The following is a 14,036-nucleotide window of genomic DNA, read 5'->3' as shown; positions in this document are numbered from 1 at the left end:
GCTGTTACCGTGGCAACCACTTCTCTGCCCTGATACAGCGCAGGGAGAATTGTATCACACACACCACACACACACACACACACACACACACACACACACACACACACACACACACACACACACACACACACTGTGACGGCTTTCCCTTCACAAGGGTAATTGAAGCTCTTAATCCATCTGTTTCTTTTTTTGTTAGTCAAAACAAAAGCAGGCATCGCAGGATGAAAGCTTAATACACCTCTATTAAATGGCGCACAAAATGAGCAAATGACTGCAATTCCCCTATACTGAGACAAGATAAAGGGACTGTGTTCACCGCCGACATCCGCATACATAAACACGCCGCACACCATCACAACAAACCAGAATTACATCAATATTTCTCTGTGAGATCTTTGTGTATGAGGACAACTTCTTTGTTTCTGTCTCGTGCTCTGCTGGCGTTGTGTGGCTTAATTAAATTGAGATGGGGATTACCTGGTGTGCGTGTGTGTGTGTGTGTGTGTGTGTGTGTGTGTTTCCGTGTGTGTGTTTCTGCGTGTGCGCTGAAATGGCAGTGGGGTATTACTGTGGGAAAATGTAGCCCGACTGCTACGTTGTGTCAAGGAATTAATGTGATATCTGGCCGGTGAGAAATGAAGAGGATACTGAGAAGGATAAAGGAAAGACATTTAGTTCATTCAATAAGAGAGAATTCATGCAGACATGAGTTGCATTCCAAAATAAAATCCTTACTATCCGATAGGAAAAAAGAAGATACATGTACTGTATATTTTAAAGGTATAATATGTAGCATTTCCACATTAATATATAGTCTGAAAACATTAGACCAGTTACATATTTTGTTGAGTTATTTTATTTTATTTAATATTTTTAGATTACCAATGGATAAAATCACGAGATGAAAAGAGATGAATCGTCATGACAAAGCCACAATGAAATTTCACCAAAGTCAGCGGTTTCCCTCAGTGCTCCGTAGCATTTTATAATCTTTTAGCTCACTGTTTTGGTTTTACTGCCCGCAGTTTCACTTCTCTGGTTCACGAAGTGCTCATCAGTCTGGTTTTCAGCAGTAGCGGGCAGCTGTCGTGTAAACCCACTGTATCATATCTGACAGTGGGAGACAAAGTTAGCATCCAGCTGTCTTTTTAATACAGTTGTGCATTTAGCATCTGAAGTGTCAGATGCTTCCTTCAGGAGCTGGACAAAGAGGAGACACACCAGCTCAAATGACTGAATATTTGACTTAAGTTTGCCCAAAACAAGACTGAATAAATGCTGCTCCACATCTGTTATAAACCTCAGCTAGCTGAATGCAATCAGTACCACCGCGATTTACAGCATGGGGGCAGGTGCTGATAACACCTATACGAGGGATGTGCTTTCTGTTTTAATTTAAGTTTGTGCAGATTGAGGCATGTTTTTTAGTTGGCTTATATGATTTGACTTCTGAAAACAGGCACTCTTTGAAGTATTTTGTTTGGTAGCAGCTTTAAAGTGAGAGGACCTTTATCAATTCCCTAATTGCCCCCCCCGTTTCATGCTTAATTTGTAGCGCAGAAGCAAACGGCTTCAAACTTCCCGTTTTTTCCATGGAGAGTTGAGTTCAATGCGGTGAGCACGAGCATAGTAGACCGGAGTTTAGATCCCAGAGCGATGAATTCATTAGCAGTGGCAGATCAGATGGCGGTGATGGATAGCTCAGTCCTGGCCTTAGACATGCGGTAGCGAAATTAGCTCAGTTACAGCTAAACACGCTTAAAAGGTACACACACATGCACGACTTACTTCCTGTTCGTGTCACACAGGTTTCCCTCCCACAAGCTTAAAAGAGGGACGCAAAGAGGCTTAAATAGTGATGTATAAGTGAGTGATGAAAGGCAGCTCTGATGAAGGGATGAAGAAAAGACTCGAAGTTTCCCTATGGCCTCAGTTTGACCCCTGTCTCCTTTGCAAAAGCCGCTTGTACACTCAAAGAAATAGAGGTACTAATCTTAAAGGGTTCCTTGGCTTCTCCCTACAGGAGACCCCTTTTTGTTTCCTGGCAGAACCTTTTCAAAATGTTCCGCTTCCAGAAATCTCTACCTATAACCTCTACCCAGCATTAAAGAGTTATTCTTAGAACTATCTGCGAAAGGTTTTACCCTGAACCCCTTACGAGAGGTTCTACAGAGAACCCTTCTATGGTGTTATGGTTTAACCCTTGACAAAAGAATTATTCAAAGATTTCAACAGTTCTTGAAGAACTCTTTCTTCCAAGAAGGGTTCTTTGGATGAATAATGTGTTCTCAATGGAACCCTTGTTCTTACAAACTTTAACAAACCCTTTCTTCAAAAACGGGTTCTACATAGATAAATGGTTCTGGTTTAGCCCTTTGGAAACCCTTATTTCTTAGAGTGTAGTTCGATATTCAGTAAACAATAACAATACAATATTGCAAGGGATTTATTGGGAACCCTTTTATATTTTGGTACAGGAAACCCTTGATAAACCCTGACAAAAGAGTTCTTAAAGGATCTCAACAATCCACAAAGACTTTTTCCAAAAAATAAAAGGGTTATTTGGAAACAATGGTTCTGGGTAGAAGCTCAGCCCTTCAGGAAGAACCCTTCTGGAAGCCTTATTTATAATAGAATAGTTTGACAGTCCACCAGTCGACTTGGTGCTGCTTCTTCCTATGAACAATAATAAGACGGTTGGACAGGCAAACACGGTCATGCTCTCTCTGTTCAGCTGCGTCTCTCTTGTCCTCTTCTTGTTGCCCACAGCATTCTGCGTTGCCAGCAGGGCTGCCAGGCTGTCATGTCTATCCTTTGTGTCTAGTCATGCTGAAGCTGTCGTATAACCGCACACCGCTCCGACAGGGCAGCTTAAATGACACGCTGAAAATAACCTCGTAATAAAATCCCACAGCATAAATTAGGCCTCCCCAGACCTAGTCATTCTGCGTCAAACACCCCGGGAGCTCAGCCCTGTTGTGTAAAGAATAACTGATCTGGTAAAACACAGTGTTGCTGCCTTGTTGTTAGATCATTCTGCAGCGTGTTTTCTTCTGGGATCTCAGATAGGGCAGAGCAGTCACGACTAAACAAAACATATTTATCATTTTGACAGATATTACAATTGTAAAAAGATTTGTGGTATCATTTTCAAGCGTGTTTTAAGTCTTAGAGGACCATGTATGTGTTTTTTTTTCTATCTCTATATTTATAGTGCAGTACAACTGTTTTCCAAAGCATATCATACATTTTAGATTTTTTTTTTTTTTTAGATTTTTGTACCCTCGAGGCAGTCGCTGTTTATCTCACATTTCACTACGGCATGAAAATCAGCTTTCAGAGATTTAAAGACTCTCTGAGATACTTTAGCTTAGCATTTTGTTGGCTTTTGTAATGCACTCTCGGGTGCGTTTGAAACATTACAGCCTCTGTGCTCGGAAAGTCAGCTGCTGACCAGCATGTTTGTAATGTCGAGAAGAACCATATTCAAACTGTTTTCACACCGTCCATGTGTGTTCATTATTTGTCTTCTTTTTAGAAATTATCTCGTCCCTCCAGAGTTTAGTGATCTTGTGATTGCTGTAATATATTCCATTATTTTCTGCGAAAGAGGCCAAATTGGAAGAATGGGTGCCCACTTTTCAGTCACTGAAATGTTCCTACATTAAATAATCAGAACCCAAAGCAAAAAACAGTCCTCAACCTCAGCTGTCCAACTTCCTTGCAGAGAGTCTACGTGTCTCAAAGGAGATTTTTTTTTTCCTGGCAGTGCTAACACCCACGTTGTGTGTTTAACCCAACAAGCTCTACCAAAACATTGCAATTTCACAACGTCTTCCCATAACCTTACGTTTTTAAACATACGGTAAGTTATCGTCCCAAAAATGAAGAAACATTATCACAATTTTTCAGAAGAACTGCTGGAAATGAACAAACTTCATGTCCTAATAATCACAAAACCCTTGTTCAGACTGATGTACTGTTAAGGTACCAATTAGATTAAAGGCTTTTGAGAATAGGCTAAAAGGAATAGTTCAACATTTTGGGAAACACGTTTAGATGAGTTAGATGAGACGATTGATACTAACTTGTCTGTATGGTAGGTGGAACCAGCAACCGATTAGCTTAGCTTGGCATAAAGAGTGGGAACAGGGGGAAACACCTAGCCTGACCAGGCAACTAGCGGAGACGCCAGAGGATTAACAGTGTGACCAAGAAACAGTCTGTAAAACTGGGATTTTTGTTCACACACTTTATACAAATCAACTGAACAAGACATATAACATTTTGACAGGCATTTAGAGTTGTTGATGCGTGAACTTTGTTAACTTTGGTCAGATACAGGCTGGCTGCTTCTCCCTGTTTTATGCTAAGCTAAGCTAATGGCTGTTTGCTTCGGCTCCACGTTGTCTTTACAGATGTTAGAGGTTTTTATACAAACTAAACAAAATAAACATAATATTTTAGCAAGCTTTAGAGTTGATGATAAGTGGATTTTGTTCCCTTTGGACAAAGATTGCTATCTCTTTCCTCCTGTGTCCAGCCTTTATGCTAAACTTAGCTTGAAGCATTTTCACATATAATTTCCTGTAATAACAAACTGTTCGAGATGATTGGTAGCATTTACTCCTATACATGTTTGCGATGCTCTTCTTTGGTGGTGCATCACTGCACTTTTTCCTTGCATTTTCTTTATTCTTTTCCTTTTTCTTACCCCCTCATCATCCTCCTCTCCCCCTCCTTATCTCTTTACATCCAACTACAGAAGTGAATGTGGAGCACAATTTGGCAGTGGCTCTACAGGCCATCTGGTGCTCTGTATGTGTATGTGTGTGTGCGTATGGGTGTGTGTGTGTGTGTGTTTGTCCTTGTATTTTGGGATGTTGACAGCAGATTAGGATGAACCTCTCATAAACAGAGCTGTAGTGTTGATCTGGAAGGTATTTACATGGCCACTCTATGTAACTGCATTGATGTCTTCTGATATAGATTGACTTAATATAGCCTGTGATATCAGATGCTGAGATATGACTTTATGCTGCGTTGTTTGATTGTTGCTTTTCCTTCATTTGTATTCAGTCTGAATTTCAGTAGTTTGGTTTCTTTTCTCTAAGAATAAGCAACCAGTTGAAAGGGATGCAAATCACAACACCATTATTTCTTTGTGTCAAGAAAATAATTAGCCTGCTTAAAGATAAATGCTTGAGGTAAATAAATAAGATAGAGAGCAAGTTTTGTGGCTTTTATACCTGATGGTAAATGTGTTTTCCTCAGTAAAAACGGCTGTAATGAATTTTGCGAAAGCCTTTGCATTGTGGAGTTAAGAAATAAATCTTCAAGTGCTTTAAGTGTTTGTTTATGTGCATATCTGTACTGTATGCACAGAAATATGTGCTTCTTATGTCCCATTTGTTTCTTTGGCTCCATGGTTGCAACAAAGAAACAGACAATATAGCTCTAAGTCTTAGATCCTAGACTCCGGTGCTGTTCACAGTCTGCAATATTACACGCTATATTAACTCGATCGATATCAACAAAATCTATATCTTTAGCCTGGTTTTTACTGCCTTCAAATATATATGCAAATCTGCAAGCAAAGCTCCTCCCAACAGTGATGTGTCTCCGAGGCATATTATTTTATCTTTGACTAGAAAACTCTAAATACAGCAGCTCTTGAATGCGACTGGCCGGTATTAAAAAGAGATGTATCTACATGTTGTTTTTTCCCCTGGTATTAACTGTGTTTGATAAGCTTTGATCCTGCATTTGAGGATCTTTCAGGATTTAAAGCTTATGGATTCTACTGTTTTTTTTAACCTTTCCAAATATATCCCTTCAGTCCTATATCAGAACAACACAATAAGTGTATTTATCAGTTGCTTTTGCTTAATTTTATTTGAAATGGGGTTGTATGAGGTAATTATTGATAGTCAGTGTATAACCTACAGTAGATGGCAGTTGGCACCCCACCAATTTGGAGAAGGAGAGAGGAATACCAGCACAGATGTTAGGTACTATACTGCTATGGACAGAGTCAGCAGCAAAATGTACTTTAAGAAAAAAAAGTCACACCTAAAATGATCAGTCTGTGGTTTCCTCCACCATTGTATGAATAATGGCACACAAGAAAAGAGGGTCTATTTTTACAAGGCGTGTGCAAGGCTTTTTGGTTTACGTGATGTGGTTCATGTAAGAGAAAGATGGGTTTCTGAACAAATAACATCTGCATACCATGCACAAGCATAGCACATGGCACTGAAACTAAGCATGGTACTGCTGCAGACAGGGTCTGCAACAAAAGGTATTTCAGCCAATTAGAAAACGTTCAGCTCAACAAGTCAATATCACTTAAAGTGTATGCTATATTTAGAATATTGTCACCTCTTTACTTTGCCATCAAACCGCTTTTTCAATCAAATTCCACTGGTGAAATCAGTAATTTTACATTGCAGAACACATGAGTTGCTGGTCTACCACTGCCCTAACTGGTTAGTTTGTTTTTCTTATTGTTAGACTGTAGTGAATCCAAGTTAACCTGATGTCAAAGACAAAAAAAAACTGACAGACTGCCTCACACAACCCCGTTTCAAATAATCCAAACTATCCCTTTAAATCCAGTGAAGATCTCCCTGCTCAGAATGACATTAGGTTCTAATGTTGTTACTTCCTCTCCTCTCCAGATGGAACATCGGCATCGCAAGAAGGAGACGGCTGCGCCTGCCAGCACCCATCACTTGTTTGTCCACATGAAGAGTCTGATGAGCGCCAATCTGGGGGAAGAGCTAGAAGTCTTCTTCCACATTTACGATGGACGGGAGAACAAGCCACTCAGGTAGACACTCAGTAATAAATAATAACCCATGTGCCTTATTATTATGGTTAGGCTTTAAGCTCATATCACTGTGTCATGCACTGAGGTTTAACTGCGACTTTTGTGTTGTTTGATTTGGTGTTATTTTGTTTGCAAATGCACCACCTTCTTCTTAGCTTAATGAATGAGAGAGGTCAATTAAGTGAAGTATTTTTTGAATTTTTTCACAGCAGTTACTTTCTAAAGCACAAATAAATGTGCCACAACTTACACAAGACCAGATATTGTGCGAGTGCAACTGAAACGATCTCTGGTCTGCTCTGTCTGTGTATATGTGTGTGTATCTTTCTCTGCAGCTCTCACAGACAGAGAGCAGGACAGAGAGAGATGGAAACACAGATATAACCAGTGGCTGTAACATTTTTATAGAGTCCTCAAAAGCTGCATACTGTATTGGCTTGGGGCTACACACAGCTTTCTGTAAAGCCCAGAAATGCACATAAAAAATATGAAAAACTAGCAGACAGGCTCTCTGCAGATACAGACACCAACGCACACTTGTGGTGGGTCATAAGTAATAATTGAGGAGGATTATTTTATATGTTATACATTCATAGTTTTTTAGGAAAATACTGCATAGTATGTCTTTCATCAAAACGTGTTTGTATGTTCATCTGTAGCAATGTGAGTTGGAGTGGTGATTGCAGGGTGAATGGCTGCCCTTCTTATGTCAGGAAGCCTGCTCTAATTATATTCATGAAGATTTATTAAATGAGCAGGTTGTTAAAGTGCACGTGGACACATAAAAGTGGGAAAGGCCGTGCTACTTTCTCATAAAAAAAAAAGTGTCTGTGCTGTCCACATGAAAGGGCCGATCACCCTGGGAGGTTGCGCACGTCACTTGCACACACGCACACCAATGCGCACGCCCACACACTCCTGATGGGGCGTCGGCCAAATACAAGACTGTCTTTAAGCTCCCCGCTCTCATAGTTCAAAGTGAAGAAATTCCATTTCATGTCACAAACAAGTGGATTCGTCAGGCAAGGGAAATGAGTGGGTTGAAAAATGAGCACGGCAACAGTGAAACTTCTTTTGATAAGTCATGCTTGTGTTTGACGCTAGTCTCCACCCTGCAGGGTTGCATCAGAGGAACAAGGGTGACATTGATGGGACTCATTTTGTTTCAGCACGCAGTTAACTCCACTTGAAATCCAATTCATTATTCATCACATTACTGGCACAAAATCAAGCTGTTGTGCAAACTCTGTTGACCTGCATTTCTTTAAAGCTAGCATGGAGAGTCTGTGGTTTCCTCCACCATTGTATGAATAATAGCACACATGAAAAGAGGGTCTATTTTTACAAGGCGTGTGCAAGGCTTTTTGGTTTACATGATGTGGTTCATGTAAGAGAAAGATGGGTTTCTGAACAAATAACCTCTACATATGATGCACAAACATAGCACATGGCACTGAAACTAAGCATTGTACTGCTGCAGACAGGGTCGGCAACAAAAGGTATTTAAGCCAGTTAGAAAAGGTTTTTCTCACGGAAAACTGCCATCATGAGTGCGAAATATCTCTCTCTCCAAACCAACCAAACTCCACAGGCGAAATCAGTAATTTTACCCTGCAGAGCTCAGGAGTTGCTGCTCTACCGCTGCCTCGAAATGGTTAATTTGTTTGTGTTATTGTGTGACCTCTGTGTTTTAAATGGATGGTTCAGATTCTCTGAAGTCACACAATAACACAAACAAACCAACACATCAAGGCAGCGGCAGACCAGCAACTCATATGTTCTGTGACTTAAAATCACTGATTTCGCCAGTGGAGTTTGGTCAGTTCGGAAAGTGTGATATTTGGCTTATATAACAGCAGTTTCCTGTCAGAAAAGGCTGTCTGATGGACCTTTTTTAGGTGGTTAAAATAACAGTTGTTGCTGGCCCTGTCCATAGCAGTTACTTGCTTAGCTTCCGTGCTGGTACTCCTCTCTGCTTCTCCTAGCTGTGGGCGTGCTGACCCGCCTCTACTGTTGCTAAAACACTGATTATCAATAAGTACCTCATACAACTCCACTTCAAATAATATGAACTATCCCTTTAATTACTAAGGTATATTTAGATTTGCCTCCTTGCCTGCTTTTAACTCACACATCCAGGTACTTGATGTACGGTGAAAGGTTTGGCAATAATGAAGACACATTTTTGCTACTATTCCCAACCCACACTTTGCCTTGAAGTGGGTAATTAGTGTCCAGTGGTATCATATTAAGATCCACTTGAAGCCCTCTCTCCCACTGTCATTATCTGCCTCTTTATTTCTAGCTTGCTGTTGCTCTTCCTCTCTCTATTTGTCTTCCTTCTGCTTTGACAGACTGAGTACCTTAGCCAGGTAAGAGTAATTAGACTCTTGAGTTCTGTCATGCATTCGAAGTGGATTTACGCCTCATTGTCGGGCATAAAATGAAGCCGGCTTTAGTTGTTAAGCTAAAAATGTATACTGTGAAAATAGCATACAGCTGCTCCAGAAATTCAAAATACATAACAAATCCTATGCTCTTTTATCCAAAACCAAAAACAGCAAATACACCCAACAAAATGTAAATCCACCTCTTTTGTTTTGGGTTCCATTTTTCACCAGTTGAAGTGAAAAATTTATTTCTTCTATGCTCACAAAAGGTTTGTTGCCCACAAATTTTGGACAGAAATTTATTAACATCAGTGTTATTGAGAAAGCAAAGTCATGTCCCACCCTACTCTGCCTCTGATTGGCTCACCTTGATATTCTTTACCTTAACCCTGACCAATTACTCCTCATGCCTAAATCTAACCAACCCAACCAACCAAGACAATGAGTTCTACCCAATCAGAGGCAGAGGTGGGTGGGTAATGACTTTGCCCTCCTGGGAAAAAAAATACTGTTGAAGTGCTCCCTAACACAGATTTTAACAAATTTGTGAACCAAATTTGAGAGGAATAAACCTTTTGTGCATACAGATGTCTTAGATCTTTTACTTCAACTCATGAAAAATGGAAGCAAAAACAAAACATGTTACATTTATTTGTTTTTTTGTTGTGTATTTTTCTCACAGTTGATCTTGTTTCTTACATCAGCTACAGTATTTACATTTCTCTACCAGTTTAGGGGGATAAAGTCAGTCAGAGGCCTTAACCATTGTGCCTTAGTGGTTCTGTCTTCGAGGAAAATCTCGCCATGGCAGCTCGCCAACGTTGTCTCTCACTGTCTGGTCACACACATAAACAAACACACACACACATTTACACAAAGATGCCTGGCATTGAGCCATCTTGACGCTTCCCTCTGCGCTGGTAGTTTCTGTGTGTGCCTGTGTGTGTGTGTGTATGTGTGTCAGAGACCAGATGGGGGTCCGACCCGTTGTCTCAGTACCATGCCAACACCAGCAACCCCTGTGCATCATGGCAGCTTCTTTGTGTTGAATACAGGCTCCTTGTCTGGCTTTTCAGCAGGACACACACACACACTGGCACGGTGTACCATGCTCACACATGATCCTGTTGCTCTTTCTGCTCCAGATCAAACATTTATGACAACAATGTGAAGACCACACTGGCTCGCTCTGCTCTCACACTCCCCTCCCCCTGCTAATCACAACCTTCTCTCAACTCTAACAAGGTCATCCACGGATGACTGGCAGAGGTGGGAAGTAATGAAGTACATTTTTCAGGTATCTGTACTTTACTTGAGTATTTAGACAAATATCTATACTCTAAATGACTATAACATATAGAAAAGACACTAATGATGTAGACAGAAGACAGAAACAGCACCAGGAAAAAAATGTTAGAAAAGATGTAACAAGAAGAAAATGTTGAAAAAGCCATAAAAAGATACAAGAAGACAAACAACAACCCAACAAGACAAAAAAAATCGTAACCATACAAAAATGGCAGAAAAGATGTAACAAGACCTACAATGACAAAAGCCATGGACAACACATAACAAGACAAAAACAACATAAGACAAAGACATCACATGATGAAAGTGGCACAAAGAGGTAACAAGACTTGACCTTGGAGAAAAGATGACTGGCAGAAATGTCCTTCAGAGGGTGACTTTTTATTTTTATACTTGAGTAAAGATGATTGAATCTGTACTTCTGCTTTAACTGGCATCTTTTTCTGAAGTTAACAAGTATCTGTACTTCTATTTGAGTAAAGAATGTGTGTACTTTTGCCACCTCTGGTGTCTAGTTGTGTGATCTGGCCTTGGGTGTCCTCTACCTCTTCACCTCACTCTCGTCTAGTCAATTTCTTGTCTATCCATGTGGACTCTTGGGGTAGATTTAGTCTTTTTTTTTTAGCAAGGGGGGTGGGAGGCAACAGTGGCAGTTAATTTATCCAGTATTTTACACACTCACTATCCCCTCTCGCCCCCTCGTCGGGTGAGCGCACAGCTCCTAATGCAATCATCGATATCAGGAGAGGGAATAGCGAGCGCCGTGCGGGCCCAGAGGGGAGGGAAATCGGCCATTCATGTTATGTTAATGCGAGCGGTGATAGAGGGAGATAAGGTCCCACTGGGGGACACTGGTCCTCTTAGCTCTGGTGATCAACACGCTGCAGCTGTGAGGGAGAAGAGTCAACGGCAGGGGGAGGAGGGCGCACAAGAACCTCGAGTGTGTGTGCATATGTGTGTTCACAGGAGTGGCTGTTAATTGGCGGTTGGGGTTTCAACAATGGAGTGCTAATTAGGGTTCGGGAAAACGTGCGCAAGTCTCATGTCTAATGCATAGGAATCCGTCTCCATATGGCCGGATAAATGGCCTGGAAAGTTACAGAGAGCAGCTAATGAGGAACAACCGCATCTAAATCAAATTGGCTCTCAACTGGTTCATTCCAATACGGGCGATAAAAAGGGAAAAACTTTACTGAAGGAATACATGTATGAAAAATCATAAGCATTTGCATAATTAATAATCAGGAGCTTAATTAATTCAAACATGGGCACCCACTGCCCTACATACACAAAACACTTGAATTACAGTGCAAGAGGCAGCCTCTTATTTATATCATTGGAGGCGACGTGGCAAGTTTTAAGCTTGTAAGAGGAGCTTTTAATAGCTCAGACTATTATAAAACATCCTAATCCATTGTAGCTGTATGCAGCATGAAGTCAAGTTATATAGGATCTGCAGGGGAGTATTCTGCTCTTGTGTGAATGGGCTGTACTGTAGCTTGCGCTTGCTAGCCGTGCCAGCGCCTTGGCTCATTGTCAGGCGCTGGTGCATTACAAGGTTTTCTCTCTGCTTATCGGTGGACTGTGAAAGTCACCTAACTGGATTAGCCCTCAGCTCGCCAGCCAGGATGAGACGGGGCCCAGCAGGATGCCTCCGCTGCCTCTCTTTGAGCGTGTGTGCGAGATAGAAAGAGAGAGGACGGAGTACAAAGAGAATGAAAATGCGATCTGTGTCCGTCCTTTCTGTTTTTGCCCGACATGCACTTTTCCCGCCTTCGCGAAGAGGAGGGATCGGGGCATTCAAGGCCAGAGTTGTTATTTCGAGACAGTTCACGCTGCTCTGTGAAGCCCTTGAGTTTCATGTTTTGAAGTTTGAACTGCAGAGAATGTGCAGATGATCCAAAGTATGATTCAGTGTTGTTTAGACTTGAAGTCAGACGAGGTACTTTTCCAATTGTCTCAGTGCAGCCACTTAAACATTTATTTTTAGTATCGTAGCTCTAGGGATGGCAGTGTTAGGTCTGTCTGTCTGTCTGTCTGTTGGCCCGCCCACCACTTTCGTCCAGACTGTAATATCTCAACAATAATTGGAAAAATTGCCGTGAAATTTTGCACAGACATCAGTGGTCTCCAGAGGATGAATCCTAATGACTTTGGTGAGCCCCTGACTCGTTCTCTACTGCCTCCAGCTTGTTGACTTATGGATTGTCATGACGTTTTGTACAATAATTTTATCCCTCAGGATGAAATGTAATAACTTTTAATTTAGCTCCACTATCAGGTCAACATTTAAATGTGTTCAAAATATACTTTGGTTTATGGCAAGATACCTCAAAAACTATGACATTTCCATCACTCAGCTGTACTTTGTTTTCAGGGTGAATTTGCAATTAGCATTAAAATTACATTTTTACTAATACAAAATATGTCTTCAGTGCTAATGAGCAAATGTTAGCAAGTTAACATGCCACACCAAGAGATAAAAAGTTCTCAAGTGTAAAATATATAAAGTTTCCATCAGGATAGATTGAAATAGGTCAAAGTTTTAATGTATCCAATATATTGGTATGTGACCAAATGCCAAAAAAGACATCCTCATCACCCAGCTGTACTTTGTGTTCAGTGTTAATTAGCAAAATGTAGCAGGCTGTGAGCTACACTAAAATAGTATAGAAAAAATACATTATAACTGATAACTATTATAAAATGTTATATTGTTTATGTTCCATGCTAAGTAGTAAATGTTAGCAAGCTTAACACTAAAACAGTCATAGCATGGTAAACATACTTGCTAAACATTAGCATGTTAGCATTAGCATTGCAAGCATTTTAGCGTACTGGTATTAGCATTTAGCTTAAAGCATCACTGTGCCTAATTACAGCCTCACAGAGCTGCTAGCATGACCATAAACACTCATGGTTCTGTCCACAGAGGGATTTAGTCAGTAGGTCTGCATTTTTTGTGCTCTTCGTGTCAGTGCCTTGTCTGTTTTTCAAGCCGCTAGCTCAACACTTCTGCTTTAGTTTAGTTTGCAGGGTTGACATCATGGCTGTAGAATTGTTTCCAGAAGTATTTTGTCTGCAGGTCTGTCTTTTTGTGTTCTCCTTCTGTCCGCCTGTCTGTCATGTCTGTGCTTTATTTCAAGTTTCTAGTTCAACACATTGATTTTAGTGTCATTTCCAGTTACATTATGTCAGATTGAACAACTTATTTGTGAACTGTTTCTCTCAATGTGTAAAATTGCAGCAGTAGCCAAGTACTTACACATGTGACTCATATGGTTGCTATTTTGGTTTATATTACGCTTTAAATTACACATACAGCGGAGTATCTTTGACATTTACCAGCTCTTGGGAGGTTAATTTTCTCATTTTCTCGCCTTGCTAATAATGGTCTCACTCACACCCTGTCACAACCAGGAGACTTCTGACAACCAGCCTGACAGTTACGAGGCTGAGGTTGCTCATTTTCTGTTGTAACCCATCACCCTTTTTGCTGACAGTGC

At 40.7% G+C, this 14,036-nt stretch overlaps 1 protein-coding gene across 7 annotated transcripts in view; it reads left to right on the top strand.

Moving 5' to 3' along the window:
- dock4b (dedicator of cytokinesis 4b) overlaps nt 1-14,036 on the top strand; it is a 169,673-nt gene that overhangs the window by 64,359 nt on the left and 91,278 nt on the right. For all 7 annotated transcript variants that reach the window (XM_084710674.1, XM_084710671.1, XM_084710670.1 and 4 more), the window contains exon 8: nt 6,681-6,832. In XM_084710674.1, coding sequence (XP_084566800.1) covers nt 6,681-6,832 — 152 coding nt within the window. The remainder of the gene's footprint in view (nt 1-6,680; nt 6,833-14,036) is intronic.

The sequence above is a fragment of the Lutjanus erythropterus genome, chromosome 22 (assembly GCF_056507025.1).
Source record: "Lutjanus erythropterus isolate fLutEry1 chromosome 22, fLutEry1.hap2, whole genome shotgun sequence".
Taxonomy (NCBI): Eukaryota; Metazoa; Chordata; class Actinopteri; order Lutjaniformes; family Lutjanidae; genus Lutjanus; species Lutjanus erythropterus.
This window is presented reverse-complemented; position numbering and strand designations above follow the sequence as displayed.